At 44.8% G+C, this 20,082-nt stretch overlaps 1 protein-coding gene across 1 annotated transcript in view; it reads right to left on the minus strand.

The window, feature by feature from the left end:
• Positions 1 to 8,376: 8,376 nt before the first annotated feature.
• NDFIP1 (Nedd4 family interacting protein 1) overlaps positions 8,377 to 20,082 on the minus strand; it is a 111,092-nt gene continuing 99,386 nt past the window's right edge. The window contains exons 7-8 of the mRNA XM_063928142.1: positions 12,478 to 12,583; positions 8,377 to 8,878 (exon numbers count right to left, since the gene is read on the minus strand). Coding sequence (XP_063784212.1) covers positions 12,480 to 12,583 — 104 coding nt within the window. The 3' untranslated portion in view covers positions 8,377 to 8,878; positions 12,478 to 12,479. The remainder of the gene's footprint in view (positions 8,879 to 12,477; positions 12,584 to 20,082) is intronic.

Here is a 20,082-nt window from a genome sequence, read left to right on the forward strand (position 1 = left end):
TTTTGGGCACCACATTATAAAAAAAGATATCTGTGAACTCGAAAGGGTTCAAAGGAGTGCTACTAAATTGATTAAAGGGCTAGAGGGACTGGAGTACGAGGAAAGGCTTACTAGGTTGAATATGTATACACTGGAAAAGAGGCATCTAAAGAGGAGACATTATTAATATCTTCAAATGTGTAAAGTGACATTACAAAGAATTATCGGAGGAATTGTTTATTAAAAGAACTCTGTATAGGACACGAAAGTCACTCGCTGAGGTTAGAGGAGAGAAAATTCCATACACAACATAGGAAAGGGTTCTTCACTGTTAGGGCAATAAGGATTTGGAATTCCCTGCCAGAGAAGATGGTAATGGTGGTAATTTCTGACTGAAAAAGATATCCAAGGTTATAGCATTTAAGATATGGACATTGATAATCTGGTAGGAACATGATTTACAGTGGTTAACTAGACATAGGGGTATATGCAATTGAGGGGTATATGCAATTGCGGTCGAATTCCCGAAAATGTCGAAAAACTGGACTTTTTCGCCCCCCAAAAAATATCGACAATGCAATACAGTACTTTTCGTCAAAAAAACGGACTTTTCAAATTCAACTTTTTGAAATTCGACATTTGACAAATTCGACATTTCTGCAATGGTACAAATGCGGCTTTTCGACAAAAGTATATTCAATTGAAGAATGTAAATTCGACAACAGTGCTTTTCGACAGTAAATTCGTCATTTTCAATCCGCCTCACTTTGCTGGCGGAATGTAATAAAAAAAAATTAAAAACATGTTTATTTTTTTTATGGAATGGGTTAAAAACCCGAAAAAAAATTGCGTGGGGTCCCCCCCTCCTAAGCATAACCAGCCTCGGGCTCTTTGAGCCGGTCCTGGTTGCAAAAATACGGGGGGGAGGGGGAAATGACAGGGGATCCCCCGTATTTTAACAACCAGCACCGGGCTCTGCGCCTGGTCCTGGTGCAAAAAATACGGGGGACGAAAAGAGTAGGGGTCCCCCGTATTTTTTGTACCAGCACCGGGCTCCACTAGCTGGATAGATAATGCCACAGCCGGGGGACACTTTTATACCGCTCCCTGCGGCCGTGGCATTAAATACCCAACTAGTCACCCCTGGCCGGGGTACCCTGGAGGAGTGGGGACCCCTTCAATCAAGGGGTCCCCCCCCCCAGCCACCCAAGGGCCAGGGGTGAAGCCCGAGGCTGTCCCCCCCCATCCAAGGGCTGCGGATGGGGGGCTGATAGCCTTGTTGAAAATGAAAGAATATTGTTTTTTGCAGAAGAACTACAAGTCCCAGCAAGCCTCCCCCGCAAGCTGGTACTTGGAGAACCACAAGTACCAGCATGTGGGGGGGAATGGGCCCGCTGGTACCTATAGTTCTTCTGCAAAAAAAATACCCAAATAAAAACAGGACACGCACACCGTGAAAATACAACTTTATTTCACACATGCCGACACATACATACTTACCTATATTGACACAATGTTCGGTCCACTTCTCCAAGTAGAATCCATGGGGTACCTGAAAAGAAAAGATAATTATACTCACCTAAATCCAGTGTCCAGTGATATTTGTAATCCACGTACTTGGCAAAAAAAAAAACGCATACCCGATCCACACGGACTGAAAGGGGTCCCATGTTTAAAAATGGGACCCCTTTCCCCGAATGCTGACACCCCCTGTGACTCCTGTCACAGAGGGTCCCTTCAGGCAATCAGGGAGTGCCACGTCCTGGCACTCTCCTGATTCCCTATGTGCGTCTGAGCTGGCAGACAGCGCATCGCACAGCACCTCCATTAGTTTCAATGGTGGGAACTTTTCGGTCAGCGGTGGGGTTACCCATTGTCAGCCGCTGACCGCGGGTGACCTCACCGCTGACCGCAAAGTTCCTACCATTGAAGATAATGGAGGGGGCTGTGCGATGCGCGTCTGACAGCTCAGACGCGCATACAGCCAATCAGGAGAGTGCCACGACGTGATCCCTGATCGATTTAGGAGGGGGGACCCCACGCAATTTTTTTTTGGGTTTTTTACCGTTTTTGGTACAGTCTGAAAAGTCGATTCAAAATCCGTCAATTGGTCCGCTTTTCGACAGCGGGACTGTCAAATCCGTTTTTTATTGAATATGTCGAATTCCGGCACCCGACGGTCGAATTGTGTCGAATTTAAAAACGGGCGAAAAATTGCTGCAATTCGCCCGGAATTGCATATACTGCATAAAACATTATATCAACAGGGAAAATTATAATGAACTCTGCTTAATACAGAATACAGGTTGAACCCGAAGGGCATTTTGTCTCTTTTCAACCGTAATAACTATTTTACTATCTTGCAGTTCGGAGAGGAGTGCTGTGACATTATCCCATAAGGTTGCTGCATTAGATAAGCCAGGTTATGTATAGAACACATTCCATGCATCAATGGTCGATTGTTTTAAACAATCGGACAGAAACAATTGATGGCTTAGCATTGGTCAGATGTCAGAGCAAGTGAAATGACCAATCAGTGTGCCTACAATCTGTAATAAAAAGGTCAATGAGGGTTGTGGTCAATTCTGTGTGTCTCCTGTCTTAATATTTTTTTGCAGGTGGAGTACAGGTGGTGGTTGGCCCTTGATTTCCAAGAATGCTGGCTCCTCTGGTTCCACAAGTGCCATCGTGCACAAGTAGTCTACCTGTAGTACAACTTTAACGGACACTATTATTTAACTATTTAATACACTTACCCAAAACCTTGGGGGTTCAGAGAAGTGCAATGAACCTTCAGCACAGGGCTGGTCGTCCTTGGGGAGAGATTCCAGACCTGGGATAACCAGGTTAGGGCTGGTAGCAGTTATATCAGGAGGTCTCCCCCCCCCCCCCCACCCCACCCACACACTATACTGTCAGCTGCCCTGGCTTGTTCCGCCCAATGCTGATTATTGGTCAATAGGGAGGATTCCTCACCATCCCCCTTCCTATTTTCAATACCAGCCTGGGCTCAGATACCTGAGGCTAATTAATGTTTTGTGTGGAACCCCCACACCATTGGAAAAATAAAGTTTACACCATTTAAAACAAAATAGCCTGCACAAATCATAGTGGGTTGGTAATGGAATCCAGGTGGTCGGGATCCCGTAGGTCAGAATACTAACCCCGGAATCCCGGCCTGCCAGAATGCCAGCAGCGGGGCGAGTGCTAAAAAGCCCCTTGCGGGCTCAAGGCTCGCTGCAGAGTCTATTCCCACTTTATGGGTGTCGTAAACACCCGCGAGTGGGAATAGTCTTGGCACAGCTGTCAGCATTCTCAGCGGTTGGGATTCTGGTGTCGGTATTCTGACCACCGAGATAGTAATTACATCCCATCATAATGATCTGTGCAGTGCTTCCCAATCTGCTACATATTCACAGCAGAATCACAGTGCAACAGGACTTTCCAAACTGATGGACATTGCTGGCAGCTCTCAGATAACAGTCAAAACTGATGCCTAGTAAATGCTGGATTTTCGTGAACAAACCACCGACGATACCAATGGGTTTGTAATTTAAACCCAAACTTACACTTAGTACATCTACCCCCAAGTCATTTATATACCTCCTAACCTTTCGGCCAGCCTCGGAGGAACACATACGAATGGTGTAAACAGCTGTGTATGACAACGCAAAACACAGTCACTACAATATACTATGGAACGTGCACAGACTGAAAAGATTTGGATCCATACAAGATGGCAGATGTGATTTTAGCGTGAAGGTCAGCCCAATAGAGTCCTGCAGACAGTACACACATTAATAAGTATACACTCAGAATTGCTACATAAGTGACATTTATTAATGTTCTGCTATATTTACACTTTTAACATAGTAAAATCTGAAAGTGAATTGCCAGTTGGCAAATAAAGGTGCATATCAGTCTACACAAAATGCAACGTTTTGCTTATACACTTTAAAAGCACAAGAAAATACGAGTAGGTTATGTGTTAGCCCCCATCTAGACCACAACAGACAGCCCAACCCATCTTAAAAATAAAATATAAATGAAAAATACATCCAGCTACTAGTTATCAAGGTGACCGGACCACACCAAGTCACAATGTGCAGGTTGAAGTAATTCTGGAGGGAGAGGTATTTGTCTGTACAATGCCAGTCATTTCCCTGGTACACTATGGAATCTGGACACTCATTTATTCATTACTCAAAGAGACACATACACAAAATAAGTTACTACTGCCCATTGCTTGGATGGGAATCATTTATTTAGTATTTTTTACTAAGATGCTAAGTAATCATTGCTAAAAGTTGTTTTAAGAATTAAATTAAGTAAACTTATGTTAAAGAAAAGCCCATCTTCACATGTATTGTAATGTAATATATCTCTATATACAGCGGAGACAACTGTTTTGTGAACCAAACCAATATTTATGAGAATGCAGCTTATGAAATTATATCAGAATACATGATGGCTCCTACCCTATATCATGGGGTGGCACAGTGTCATGGTGGTTAGCATTGCTTTCTCACAGCGTTGGGGTCATGGGATTGATTCTAACCACGTGGAGTTTGTACATTCTGCCCATGCTTGCACGAGTTTCCTCCCACACTCCACACATGGAAGATCAATTAACCTACTGTAACTATGGCTGTGGTGTCAGGAATACAGATTGTAAGCTCAATGGCGACAGGGACTAAATTTGAATAATCATTCTCTGTAAAGTTGTGTAATATGTAGTCGCTGTATCACAAAAACTATTTATAAAGTGCACCTGTTCACAGTGAATTTATATACACTACAAACACCCCTGAATCCCTGAATATTGGGCTCAGCCCATACAATGGCTGTCAACATTGCATATAAATTACAGGTACACAATGGGACAAGTTCAACCTCTCACTTTACTAGGTAAGAAGGATAATATGAATAAGGTTACAGATTACTGTGGCAGTCAAATGTTAAGTAGATGTTGCATGGAGATTGGGATGAATTGCATTCAAGTTGGAATAACAAACTTTTGCACTACAACCCGAGAGTTGATTACCACTTCTTAAGCAGCCTGTTAGATCTAAGATGTGTATTCAGCACAGGTCATCATCATCAACAAAAATGCAAACTCAGGAATAGTATTACCAGTACAGAACCACATTAATAAGATATTACAAAAAGGTTTTGTTCTCTTATACAGCGCCTATTGGATTAGCAGCTGGTCTTTCCCTCGTGGTGTACACCTGCACCAATAATCAACATATACCAACAAATGAGGTTAAGCTCACAGCGCTGAACCCAGCAATGGAAATGTATAAAAATCACAAACACCGTGTTCAGGAGTTGTTTCAGGGGTTTCCCATAAGTGTCTTTTTCCTCTCTTATAGACTGACACTTACTTTTTAACCCCTTGGAGCGTTCATCAAAAGGTTTCTTTTTAGGTGTCTCTTATATAAATTCTGAAAGTAATCATCATATTAATTGGATTACAAGCATACCCAACAGTCAATTTCAGAGGTTACGCCGGAATTGTACAAGTATAGAAACATTTGAGGTCCAAGCAGTGGGAATGCGAGAACAATTTATAAATAAAGGTTATAATGAACAGCATGTGGATTATACAATTGACAAATGTAGGAAAATGGACAGGTCTAGTATACTCAAGGGTAAAGTAACAACTAAGAGAAATAGACATGATATCCCCTTTATTACCCGATACACCAATCAACATAAAGAATTGGAACAGATTATTAAAAAACATTGGGGAGTCCTATATGCTGATCCATGCTTAAAGGAGTATATTTCCAGAACCCCCTCCTTTGTATATAGGAGAGCTGACAATCTAAAAGATTTATTAGTGAGTAGCGCCACATCTCAATCTAAGAAAGAAACCCGTATTCTAACACAGGGATTTCAAAGATGTGGGGATTGGCCAATGTGCAAAGTATGTAAAACAGATCGGAAAATTACAGAAATCACTTTCAACAATACAGGAAAGAAGGTCCCTATAAGAGAATGTATCACGTGCCATAGCAAGTATATAATATACATTTTGGAATGTCAATGTGGTATGCAATACATAGGACGGACTATACGCACATTGAAAGAAAGGTTAGCAGAACATGTGCGTAACATAAAGACGGGTTATGAAAACCACAATGTATCCATGCATTTCAAAAACAAACATAATTGTGACCCAAAATGCATTAAATTCTTTGCTGGTATTAAGAAGGTTGACCCCAATTGGAGAACCAATGATAGAACTGAAAGATTAGCCAAACTGGAAATGAGAACTATTTTTGAAGCAAAGACACTAGTACCCGACGGGTTAAACAAAGACTTTGAGACAAAATGTTTTTTATAAGGAGTCTTTATGTCATTACTAATATTTTCCTTTTTTTCACCTCTTATCTCCATCCCCACATTATGACGATTGTGTGATGGTTAAATGCATACATTTGCAAAAATTGTATAATAATGAATGATTGTGAATACCATGTAGGTTAGGACTGTGTTGTAATGCAATGTAAAATATATGTGAATATTATTGTAAATTATTTTAATCAACCTGTTATATGTGTAAATTATGGAATACTTTGTAGAGATTTAATATATTACAAACAGATAGGCAAATGTTCTGATATAAATTAAAAGGAGCTTTAAATGTGCATGAAAGGACGGTGTGATTGATGAAAGCACCTGTGATATATTACCCAACCAATCAGGATGTAGGACTGGGTATTTCTTTGGAGGACCGAGTCACCTGCAACAGATCTTGAGGAAGGGTCGGTACCCCGAAACGCGTTGATTCTGCAGGACTTGGACTGTGACGTAAGGACGTGAGGAGAATACAGCCCGTTTGCATGTCTGAGGCTGTTGCCAGAACAGCACGCTGAGATACTCTGGATCCTCTCAGCGGTAGCGCACAGCCTCAACCGTCAGCGGGTACGATCCTCTCCATCTGTCACATTGTTTTAATAGAACGTATTATCTTGACACATTTTATATTGTTCATACATTAAATATCCCTGCTGGGAATTTTCCCATCTTATATCCCTATGGTGTCTGTATCACTGCTGATGCGCTGAGTCGGGTCTGAACAGTGGGAACGGGATTGAAGGAATCAGGGACACCTAAAAAGAAACCTTTTGATGAACGCTCCAAGGGGTTAAAAAGTAAGTGTCAGTCTATAAGAGAGGAAAAAGACACTTATGGGAAACCCCTGAAACAACTCCTGAACACGGTGTTTGTGATTTTTATACATTTCCATTGCTGGGTTCAGCGCTGTGAGCTTAACCTCATTTGTTGGTACACATTAATAAGATGTAGTGCAAGTACTCTTCTCCCCATCAGACACAGATGCAAAATCCATGGTAACATCCTTTCAGCACACTGCACTCCTTACATCTCATAGACGAACTTACCATAAACTGCATAATTATACCCACAGGTAAGTAGATTATAAGGGGAACTACATTACAATAGCCAAATACTATAGTACTGCATAGCAGAGTTATGGGGCTAGGTTTATTTGGCCAGGCAAGATTAAACTCAGCACTTCCACTTCCCTGCTGCTGTCTAATAGAAGAGAGAAACCTATAATTCGTCAATGAGCTTGCGGAAGCACACCCAGTAGTTGCAATACTTTAGCCGACAAGATCGTTTCACAACGTAGGGGCCCTACACATATTTCGATGCGCCGCCGAGGTGCCCGACGGCCGATGAGCGACCCGGCGGCGGGGGGGGCAGTGACGGGGGGAGTGAAGTTTCTTCACTCCCCCCGTCACGCGGCTGCATTGAAGTGCAGGCAAATATGGATGAGATCGTCCATATTGGCCTGCATGCACAGCCGACGGGAGACCAACGATGAACGAGCGCGGGGACGCGCATCGTTCATCGCTGGAGTCTCCACACTGAAAGATATGAACGAGTTCTCGTTCATTTATGAACGAGATCGTTCATATCTTTCCGAAAATCGGCCAGTGTGTTAGATTTTTCATGTAGCATGCTCCACTTCCCTCCTGTGCCACGTACACAGAGGAGACATCCGAAACAGGTCTAGCAATACATTAGGAACTAGGCCGCATTCTTTAGAAAGTGTATAGGCTGCATTCTCATAAACTGTCTCTAAAGCTGACAGGTAAAATTAAATAAAAGTAACAAAATAAGCACTTGTACAACGGTCTGAAACAGAAATTTGATTATTTTTTTTTAAATCGATTCCTGTTAATTTGTTTATTTCCTATTTTTCTAATGTATGTCCCTTGATTTAAATATCCACAAAGAGATCTACACACATCTTTACTTCGTAGAATTTCAACTCTGAATTCCAAACATCCTTCCCTTCTGAGAGGACGTTAAGTAAAATATATACTGTAGCAAGGGTAAAAGAAAAAAAGAAGAGAGGAGTAAATTTCAATGTCTGAAGCATTTACATATACATATTTTTTCCCAGAAGCAGAACACAACACAATACACAAAAACATCTGTGCGGCAGTCGGAGTATGGAAAACAAGATGAAGCATGACTGCTCTCTTCTGGCAGAAGAAGTGCAGATCAATGGATTTTTTTGTTTTGTTTTACAAACAATATATAAGGCTTAATTAGTACTTCACAAACTTGATTGCGATAGCTTTGATTTAAACAGTAGCCACTAACGATTCCAGGATAATAATAACATAATTCTTCAAATTTTACACCTAAAAACAAACAAAAATGCTTATTTTCATCTTCAACAGTAATTTTATTTGTTGGCCTGTTGTTTTTCAGGACTTTGTTTCATTCCTAAATGAATTAATCTTTTTGTTTCCCCATGGTGTTGAATCTGAGAGTCTCTTCCTGCAGGTGTCCTTGCTGTCTCTGTCCGTATATACGGGATTTGTGTAGAGGCAGGAAGACCGGGACATAAACACTGTAAGGAAAGAAGGATATGGAAAGTCACAACAAGAATAGAACTAATTTCCTGCATGTTGCGTAAATGCACCAGGATGGACTGTATGCGTCATTTTCTGTTACGTGGCCGTCACTGATGTCATAGAATGTGACAGCACACCATGTTCCTGAGACATTCTATTTATAGTGAAAACAAAAGTAACAAGAAGCATGGCTTGGGTTGTGTGCGACACACAACATGCTGTGGTTCTTCAGTCATAGCGCTAGCCAGCCTAAGCTCAGCCAAACACAGTCCATTCTTTCATTAAATACACTGTTAAGCACTAAAGGCTACTTAATGTCCATTGAAGCTGTACATAAGTTAAGATCAATATTATTTAATCCTTCGTAATTTATTTGAAATTTATAGACGTGTTAACACTTTTGCTGTGTGAATACACAAAACTGACTCAATCAGGTGCTAATACTGAACCATAGTATAACAAATGCTATACGTCACTAAAATTTAGTGACAAAAGTTAGAAAGCGTTTGATGAGGCGCGGTCCGGACAACGCAGGCGTGTCCGGACCATTGCAGGGGTGGGCCGCGGCGGGTAGCTACTCGGCGGGTGCAAAAGCATTGCCACGTGCAAAGCTTTCGTATTCATTTGGGGGATGGGGGGGGGTAAGGGCCAGACATGAGGGGCGGTTTAGCAATGTGCTGCCCCCCCCCCCCCCCCCGCATGTCTGCGTAACTGATCGTAGATGTGCTAAATTTACCACATCTACGATCATTGGGGCAGATGTATTAACCTGGAGAAGGCATAAGGAAGTGATAAACCAGTGATATGTGCAAGGTGATAAAGGCACCAGCCAATCAGCTCCACTATGTAAATTAACAGTTAGGATCTGATTGGCTGCTGCCTTTATCACCTTGCACATATCACTGGTTTATCACTTCCTTATGCCTTCTCCAGGTTAATACATCTGCCCCACTGTTTGCAAACCAACTCACAAACTCGCCAATGGCTAGCAGACACAGGACAGCACTGGCTCGAGGGCCATTTGAATGGAGGTGCCGAATGAGGGCGCCTCCTCATAGGGGGTTTGGTCTGCTGGAGGAATGAGGGATTCTAACTGCAGTGAACCACCCAAAGCCTGAATATCATATGGAGGGCCCCCATAAACTGATGACCAGGGGGGCAGCGAGTATTCCCTGCCTCCGGTCTGTTCTCTCAGCTGCTAACTCCAATGTTCAACTTAGAGAGTGGCTGTCGTGGAGCTACAGTATAGGTCTTGTGGGATGCTGCATCAATATCTCGTGAAACTAGCTGTCTGTCAGGACCAGGACTCTGCACTGCAGACTGCCAGAGTCCCTCCTCTCTGCAGCCCGAAACCAGTTCTCCCTGCAGTGCATGGGAGCCCAAATCTCCCTTTTCCAATACACACCAAAACCTAACCACCCCTTGAAACAAGATCTCTCCTTCCCCCTGTAGTCAGAAGTCCTCCTTCCCCCTGCAGTTAGAATCCCTCATTCCTCCTGCAGACCAAACCCCACCTATACCTTGCAGCCACAATCCCTCCTGCAAGCAGTATCCGTCCATACCCCTGGCTGCCAGAATCCAGAGACTCTCACACAGGAAGCTACTAGACCTAGGGAGGCCAAGCCAAAATATTAGTGGACTAACCCTTGAGTATTATTCATGGCTTCTTGTTACTAGGAACAACAAATGAGAGATAATGACCTGAAGACTTCAAGGACAGACTTAGGCTGGGTACACACTTGCCGATGTGCACCCGATATATCGTCTGAACCGGCGGTTTAGATGATGTATCGTATACATCGACAAGTGTGTGTATACCCTATATCGCTAACGATGCACACTCGCACGGGTCATTAACGAGGTACAATATCTTTAGTTTTCACCTTGAAATTTAAAGATATTATAAGAGACGGTATGCACCTGGATGTGGGTGCATGCAGTCACTGATGAGACGCAAATGATATCGTTCACTGTGTATTAACGATATTGTTTGTGGGGGATCTTGCATGAGGTCACTGACATCGGCAAGTGTATACCCAGCCTAAGACTATACATGATGCTGATGTGTTATTATTAGTAAACTGGAAACTTTTTGGCTAGTACACTAGTAGAGAATGAAGGATGGTGACATTAGATGCATAATTTGAGACTTACAATAGCTGTAGGAGGGCTAATGGGGAGACTGGATGGCCTTGGGGGTACCAACATGGTTTTCCTTGTGGCCTGTCAGGTACAATGGGAATCTCTCACTATGGCAGCAGTATAATAACGAAGGCAAAGTAGATTGCATCTTTTATTCAGTGCTGATCCAGTTTATAGTCAGGCCACTGTTCCCACCTGCTAATCTGCAATACAGCTCTGAAGCGATATCAAGTTCATAGATTTGTTTCCCTATTTTTTGTTGGCAGTGATTTTTTTTTTTTAATGTATGATATTTTTTATCATATGGGTTTGTACATCTTTGTAAACGATGACCACTCCCCCCCTCCCCCCATTTCAATATTCTACCACCAATCTTTGGTCAAAAGTAGGGATCCCATTTACATTGAGAGAGAGAGTGTATACAATAACACAAGGCTATGCCCGCAATGTCATATCTATGCACACAGATCTCTTCTTCGGGGGTATAACAGCAAATACAAATCACAAGGAAAAGCTTACAGTACATTTAAAAAAAAAAACAGCCCAAAACCTGCAAAATGCAATGGAAGTTCACATGTTAAGCATCCCATATGTTGTAATAGCCATGGAATATATAAGGATAGTCATTTCATTTTCACGGCATATTATCAATATTGTATTGAAACCATGTCAAAGCACACAAATGCACCCTGGCAAACTAAAATATATATTTTTCATTAAACCTGTTGAAAACAATAGGAATTATTTTATTTGCAATCAATGCAAGAAGCCATGTTTGTATGTTCCAATGGCATAGAGTGGGGGACGCCGAATGCAGCAAGTACAGAAAGCATACATTCATATAGCTGAAGGCTTAGAGCAGGCCTGGCCAACCTGTGGCTCTCCAGCTGTTGTAAAACTACAAGTCCCATCATGCTTTGCCACAGTTTTGCTATTAGGGAATGCTAAAACTGTGGCAAGGCATGCTGGGATGTGTAGTTTCACAACATCTGGAGAGCCACAGGTTGGCCAGGCCTGGCTTAGAGGAAGGATTACAATTGTGTCTGGGCACCAGATGGGCAATATTCAATTGTTTTGGAGACCGGAGTGAGTACTGCTCTTCCATATTGTTTCTGCCCGCACCATCCGGGGGTAGCGAGCTGAAATCTGCCCAAAGTTAGGCTTTTGGGAGCCCACAAACAGCACGTCCAGCACGGGTTTAGCCACATTAAACCTCTAAACCTGGTGCATTTTGGCACATCATGTAATGGGTGGCCGCGGCACTCATGCCTATCAGCGGGACAATTTAATATTGCCCGGCATATAGGTTTTAAAAAAAATTTGAACTTACCATTAGTCAAAGGCCAGTCACAGCTTGGTTTGTTAGTGTGGTAATACTGCACAGCAACAACCCTCAATCCCTTACTGCAATTTAACTCTAAGGTATATATAAGATTGTTCTTTAGTTTCTTACCTTTAATAAATAAAGAGAACCCTAGTTCTGGGGAGAGTGGAAAAGTTTTCTGGCATCTTCCGAACCTTTGCATAATTAATGAATCCTCTAAGAAACAGAAGGAATCCTGGAAGAAATGATTGGGTAGAAGAGAAGATTACAGAACGCCTCAGTCACAACTCCGTTATCTCTGGTCACACATGGGCGGATTCTAAGCCAAGAGCGAAAGCAAAAACAGGGGTTACTTTCCAAACAATGGGGGTAATTCCAAGTTGATCGCAGCAGGACATTTTTTAGCAGTTGGGCAAAACCATGTGCACTGCAGGGGGGACAGATTTAACATGTGCAGAGAGAGTTAGATTTGGGTGGGTTATTTTGTTTCTGTGCAGGGTAAATACTGGCTGCTTTATTTTTACACTGCAATTTAGATTGCAGATTGAACACACCACACCAAAATCTATCTCTCTCTGCACATGTTATATCTGCCTCCCCTGTAGTGCACATGGATTTGCCCAACTGCTAAAAAAATTCCTGCTGCGATCAACTTGGAATTACCCCCATTGTTATAACACAAGGTGTGCAAATACATTTATAATTTCACATGCATGATTAATTCTGGCTGCTTCTACCAAAAATCCGGAATGGCTTTATTTCTACACTGCCATTTATAAGCTCAGCTAGGATCTACCCTTCCCAATCGAAAACCCTCTGCACGTTGCATCTGCAGTGCAATGATATTGCGCCTCTTCCAGCTGTGAATCAGCCTCACTGTGCACAGGTACACACCTCCAACATGTAGTGCTTTACCCTTTCCTGTCCAGCGGGATGATGTCACACTTACATGACTAGATTGGTCATGGTCATCACATGTATCCAATGTGGAGGATAAAGGGCAAATCAGCACATAGATCATCATAGTGGTTCATTGTCACTTCAAAGACAAACAGGACTTTGTATTGGCATATTACTGGAGTAAATATACTTTTATTTTAATTTGGTTATAAAAGGGGAAAAAGAAGAAATAATGAATCTTTATTATTTTCTTATCATTTATCCCAAAATAAAGACTATGTGGCTCATGCAGAGTTGTGTGGTTTCCCGTTTGTTTAGTGAAAAAACACACACATCACTACTGTGCATATCCACCACATAAAGCCATACACCTATGTCCATATGCACATCTGACATTTGCCCCCCCTCCCCCTTATTCTAGGATAGGCAAAAAGGGGGAGGAGGTGGGCAAACGCCGACCCACACAGAGCATGCATACGCCTGTCAGCGGCCATATCACTTCCGGGGCAGGGAGGGACACCACTGGATCACTTTAACTCCGGGAGCCTGGTATGAACTTACGCCCCCAGAGTAAGCCTGACACATGCTACTGGTACATGCCTGGGACTCTGCATATCGGTGTAAATATGATATTTCTACATGCGGCTTTTTAGCACTTATTATTTGAACGCATGTGTCCGGGCTCTCTATTGGCTGCTTTGTAGTATGACCACAGAAGGAAAGTAGGGCAAGTCTCCTGCATTTATACCATCAATCGCTGTAGTACAGTAACTGATAGCTTAACAAGAGTAGGAACATGACTGTTTATAGGCTGAAAACTAGAAATGGAACCTAATGGGCATTTGCCAGTGTGCTAGGGAATTTAGACTGTAAGCTTCACCGACACAGGGACTGATTTAAATGGTAACATTTTCCTTGTACAGAACTGCATAGTATGGTGGCACTATAGAAAAAGTAATAGTAAAAATAATAATGTATAAGAGGGCTGCAAATACACATAGCTCAGGATGATGTGTACTAGAGTGTATGGAATAAGGACTGTGGCTCTCCAGTTGCTGTGAAACTACAAGTCCCAGCATTCCTGCCACAGTTTTGCTATTAGGGAATGGAAACGGTCACAATGCATGCTGGGATGTGTCACTTAACAGCAGCTGGAGAGCCACAAAGACTACAATATACAAAAAATAAGAATTTACTTACCGATAATTCTATTTCTCGTAGTCCGTAGTGGATGCTGGGAACTCCGTAAGGACCATGGGGAATAGCGGCTCCGCAGGAGTCTGGGCACAAAAGTAAAGCTTTAGGACTACCTGGTGTGCACTGGCTCCTCCCCCCATGACCCTCCTCCAAGCCTCAGTTAGGATACTGTGCCCGGACGAGCGTACACAATAAGAAAGGATTTTGAATCCCGGGTAAGACTCATACCAGCCACACCAATCACACCGTACAACTTGTGATCTGAACCCAGTTAACAGCATGATAACAGAGGAGCCTCTGGAAAGATGGCTCACAACAACAATAACCCGATTTAGTTAACAATAACTATGTACAAGTATTGCAGACAATCCGCACTTGGGATGGGCGCCCAGCATCCACTACGGACTACGAGAAATAGAATTATCGGTAAGTAAATTCTTATTTTCTCTGACGTCCTAGTGGATGCTGGGAACTCCGTAAGGACCATGGGGATTATACTAAAGCTCCCAAACGGGCGGGAGAGTGCGGATGACTCTGCAGCACCGAATGAGAGAACTCCAGGTCCTCCTCAGCCAGGGTATCAAATTTGTAGAATTTAGCAAACGTGTTTGCCCCTGACCAAGTAGCTGCTCGGCAAAGTTGTAAAGCCGAGACCCCTCGGGCAGCCGCCCAAGATGAGCCCACCTTCCTTGTGGAATGGGCTTTTACAGATTTTGGCTGTGGCAGGCCTGCCACAGAATGTGCAAGCTGAATTGTACTACAAATCCAATGAGCAATGGTCTGCTTAGAAGCAGGAGCACCCAGCTTGTTGGGTGCATACAGGATAAACAGGGAATCAGATTTTCTGACTCCAGCCGTCCTGGAAACATATATTTTCAGGGCCCTGACAACGTCCAGCAACTTGGAGTCCTCCAAGTCCCTAGTAGCCGCAGGCACCACAATAGGCTGGTTCAGGTGAAACGCTGACACCACCTTAGGGAGAAACTGAGGACGAGTCATCAATTCCGCCCTGTCCGAATGGAAAATCAGATAAGGGCTTTTACAGGATAAAGCCGCCAATTCTGACACGCGCCTGGCCGAAGCCAGGGCCAACAGCATGACCACTTTCCATGTGAGATATTTTAACTCCACAGATTTAAGTGGTTCAAACCAATGTGATTTGAGGAATCCCAAAACTACATTGAGTTCCCAAGGTGCCACTGGAGGCACAAAAGGAGGCTGTATATGCAGCACCCCCTTGACAAACGTCTGAACTTCAGGGACTGAAGCCAGTTCTTTCTGGAAGAAAATCGACAGGGCCGAAATTTGAACCTAAATGGACCCCAATTTTAGGCCCATAGACACTCCTGTTTGCAGGAAATGCAGGAATCGCCCCAGTTGAAATTCCTCCGTTGGGGCCTTCCTGGCCTCGCACCACGCAACATATTTTCGCCAAATGCGGTGATAATGTTTTGCGGTCACATCCTTCCTGGCCTTGATCAGGGTAGGGATGACTTCCTCCGGAATGCCTTTTTCCTTCAGGATCCGGCGTTCAACCGCCATGCCGTCAAACGCAGCCGCGGTAAGTCTTGGAACAGACAGGGTCCTTGCTGGAGCAGGTCCCTTCTTAGAGGTAGAGGCCACGGGTCCTCTGTGAGCATCTCTTGAAGTTCCGGGTACCAAGTCCTTCTTGGCCAATCCGGAGCCACGAGTATAGTTCTTACTCCTCTCCGTCTTATAATTATCAGTACCTTGGGCATGAGAGGCAGAGGAGGGAACACATACACTGACTCGTACACCCACGGTGTTACCAGAGCGTCCACAGCTATTGCCTGAGGGTCCCTTGACCTGGCGCAATACCTGTCCAGTTTTTTGTTGAGGCGGGACGCCATCATGTCCACCTTTGGTTTTTCCCAACGGTTTACAATCATGTGGAAGACTTCTGGGTGAAGTCCCCACTCTCTCGGGTGGAGGTCGTGCCTGCTGAGGAAGTCTGCTTCCCAGTTGTCCACTCCCGGAATGAACACTGCTGACAGTGCTATCACATGATTTTCCGCCCAGCGAAGAATCCTTGCAGCTTCTGCCATTGCCCTCCTGCTTCTTGTGCCGCCCTGTCTGTTTACGTGGGCGACTGCCGTGATGTTGTCCGACTGGATCAGCACCGGCTGACCCTGAAGCAGAGGTCTTGCTTGGCTTAGAGCATTGTAAATGGCCCTTAACTCCAGGATATTTATGTGAAGTGATGTTTCCAGGCTTGACCACAAGCCCTGGAAATTTCTTCCCTGTGTGACTGCTCCCCAGCCTCGCAGGCTGGCATCTGTGGTCACCAGGACCCAGTCCTGAATGCCGAATCTGCGGCCCTCTAGAAGATGAGCACTCTGCAACCACCACAGGAGAGACACCCTTGTCTTTGGTGACAGGGATATCCGCTGATGCATCTGAAGATGCGATCCGGACCATTTGTCCAGCAGGTCCCACTGGAAAGTTCTTGCGTGGAATCTGCCGAATGGGATTGCTTCGTAGGAAGCCACCATTTTTCCCAGGACACTTGTGCATTGATGCACTGACACTTGGCCTGGTTTTAGGAGGTTTCTGACTAGCTCGGATAACTCCCTGGCTTTCTCCTCCGGGAGAAACACCTTTTTCTGGACTGTGTCCAGGATCATCCCTAGGAATAGAAGACGTGTCGTCGGGATCAGCTGCGATTTTGGAATATTGAGAATCCAACCGTGCTGCCGCAACACTACTTGAGATAGTGCTACCCCGACTACCAACTGTTCCCTGGATCTTGCCCTTATCAGGAGATCGTCCAAGTAAGGGATAATTAAAACTCCCTTCCTTCGAAGGAGTATCATCATTTCGGCCATTACTTTGGTAAAGACCCGGGGTGCCGTGGACAATCCAAACGGCAGCGTCTGAAACTGATAGTGACAGTACTGTACCACAAACCTGAGGTACCCTTGGTGAGAAGGGTAAATTGGGACATGGAGGTAAGCATCCTTGATGTCCAGAGACACCATATAATCCCCTTCTTCCAGGTTCGCAATCACCGCTCTGAGTGACTCCATCTTGAATCTGAACCTCTGTATGTAAGTGTTCAAGGATTTCAGATTTAAAATAGGTCTCACCGAGCCGTCCGGCTTCGGTACCACAAACAGCGTGGAATAATACCCCTTTCCCTGTTGCAGGAGGGGTACCTTGATTATCACCTGCTGGGAATACAGCTTGTGAATGGCTTCCAATACCGCCTCCCTGTCGGAGGGAGACGTCGGTAAAGCAGACTTTAGGAAACGGCGAGGGGGAAACGTCTCGAATTCCAATTTGTACCCCTGAGATACCACCTGAAGGATCCAGGGGTCCACTTGTGAGTGAGCCCACTGTGCGCTGAAATTCTTGAGACGGGCCCCCACCGTGCCTGAGTCCGCTTGTAAAGCCCCAGCGTCATGCTGAGGACTTGGCAGAAGCGGGAGGGGGCTTCTGTTCCTGGGAACTGGCTGTTTGCTGCAGCCTTTTTCCTCTCCCTCTGCCACGGGGCAGAAATGAGGAGCCTTTTGCCCGCTTTCCCTTCTGGGGCCGAAAGGACTGCGCCTGATAATACGGCGTCTTCTTATGTTGAGAGGCTACCTGGGGTAAAAATGTGGATTTCCCAGCAGTTGCCGTGGCCACTAGGTCTGATAGACCTACCCCAAATAACTCCTCCCCTTTATAAGGCAATACTTCCATATGCCTTTTGGAATCCGCATCACCTGACCACTGCCGCGTCCATAACCCTCTTCTGGCAGAGATGGACAGCGCACTTACTCTTGATGCCAGTCGGCAAATATCCCTCTGTGCATCACGCATATATAAAAATGCATCTTTTAAATGCTCTATAGTCAGTAATATACTGTCCCTATCTAGGGTATCAATATTCTCAGTCAGGGAATCTGACCAAGCCACCCCAGCACTGCACATCCAGGCTGAGGCGATTGCTGGTCGCAGTATAACACCCGTGTGAGTGTATATACATTTTAGGATATTCTCCTGCTTTCTGTCAGCAGGTTCCTTAAGGGCGGCCGTATCAGGAGACGGTAGTGCCACCTGTTTTGACAAGCGTGTGAGCGCTTTATCCACCTTAGGGGGTGTTTCCCAACGTGCCCTATCCTCTGGCGGGAAGGGGTATGATGCCAATAACCTTTTAGGAATTATCAGTTTTTTATCGGGGGAAACCCACGCTTCATCACACACTTCATTTAATTCCTCAGATGCAGGAAAAACTACAGGCAGTTTTTTCTCACCAAACATAATACCCTTTTTAGTGGTACTTGTATTATCAGAAATATGTAAAACATTTTTCATTGCCTCAATCATGTAACGTGTGGCCCTACTGGAAGTCACATTCGTCTCTTCATCGTCGACACTGGAGTCAGTATCCGTGTCTGTATCTGCCATCTGAGGTAACGGGCGTTTTAGAGCCCCTGATGGCCTTTGAGACGCCTGGACAGGCACAAGCTGAGTAGCCGGCTGTCTCATGTCATCAACCGTCTTTTGTAAAGAGCTGACACTGTCACGTAATTCCTTCCATAAGCCCATCCACTCAGGTGTCGACTCCCTAGGGGGTGACATCTCTAATACAGGCAATTGCTCCGCATCCACATCATTTTCCTCCTCATACATGTCGACACAATCGTACCGACACACTGCACACACACAGGGAATGCTCTGATAGAGGACAGGACCCCACTAGCCCTTTGGGGAGACAGAGGGAGAGTATGCCAGCACACACCAGAGCTCTATATATATACTGGGATAACCCTATAAAGAGTGTTTTTCCCTTATAGCTGCTGTTTTTATGATTACTGCGCCAAATTAGTGCCCCCCCCTCTTGTTTTACCCTTTTCTGTAGTGCAGGACTGCAGGGGAGAGTCAGGGAGACGTCCTTCCAGCGGAGCTGTGAGGGAAAATGGCGCCAGTGTGCTGAGGAGATAGGCTCCGCCCCCTTCTCGGCGGACTTTTCTCCCGCGTTTTGCTGTATTCTGGCAGGGGTTAAAATACATCCATATAGCCCTGGGGGTTATATGTGGTGTATTTTCGCCAGCCAAGGTGTTTTTATTGCTGCTCAGGGCGCCCCCCCCTAGCGCCCTGCACCCTCAGTGACCGGAGTGTAAAGTGTGCCTGAGGAGCAATGGCGCACAGCTGCAGTGCTGTGCGCTACCTTGTTGAAGACTGATGTCTTCTTCCGCCGATTTTCCGGACCTCTTCTTGCTTCTGGCTCTGTAAGGGGGCCGGCGGCGCGGCTCTGGGACCGGACTCCGAGGCTGGGCCTGTGTTCGGTCCCTCTGGAGCTAATGGTGTCCAGTAGCCTAAGAAGCCCAAGCTGGCTGCAAGCAGGCAGGTTCGCTTCTTCTCCCCTTAGTCCCTCGATGCAGTGAGCCTGTTGCCAGCAGGTCTCACTGAAAATAAGAAACCTAAAACTAACTTTTTCTAAGAAGCTCAGGAGAGCCCCCTAGATTGCACCCTGCTCGGTCGGGCACAAAAATCTAACTGAGGCTTGGAGGAGGGTCATGGGGGGAGGAGCCAGTGCACACCAGGTAGTCCTAAAGCTTTACTTTTGTGCCCAGACTCCTGCGGAGCCGCTATTCCCCATGGTCCTTACGGAGTTCCCAGCATCCACTAGGA

This window comes from Pseudophryne corroboree, chromosome 6 (genome assembly GCF_028390025.1).
Source record: "Pseudophryne corroboree isolate aPseCor3 chromosome 6, aPseCor3.hap2, whole genome shotgun sequence".
Lineage (NCBI taxonomy): Eukaryota > Metazoa > Chordata > Amphibia > Anura > Myobatrachidae > Pseudophryne > Pseudophryne corroboree.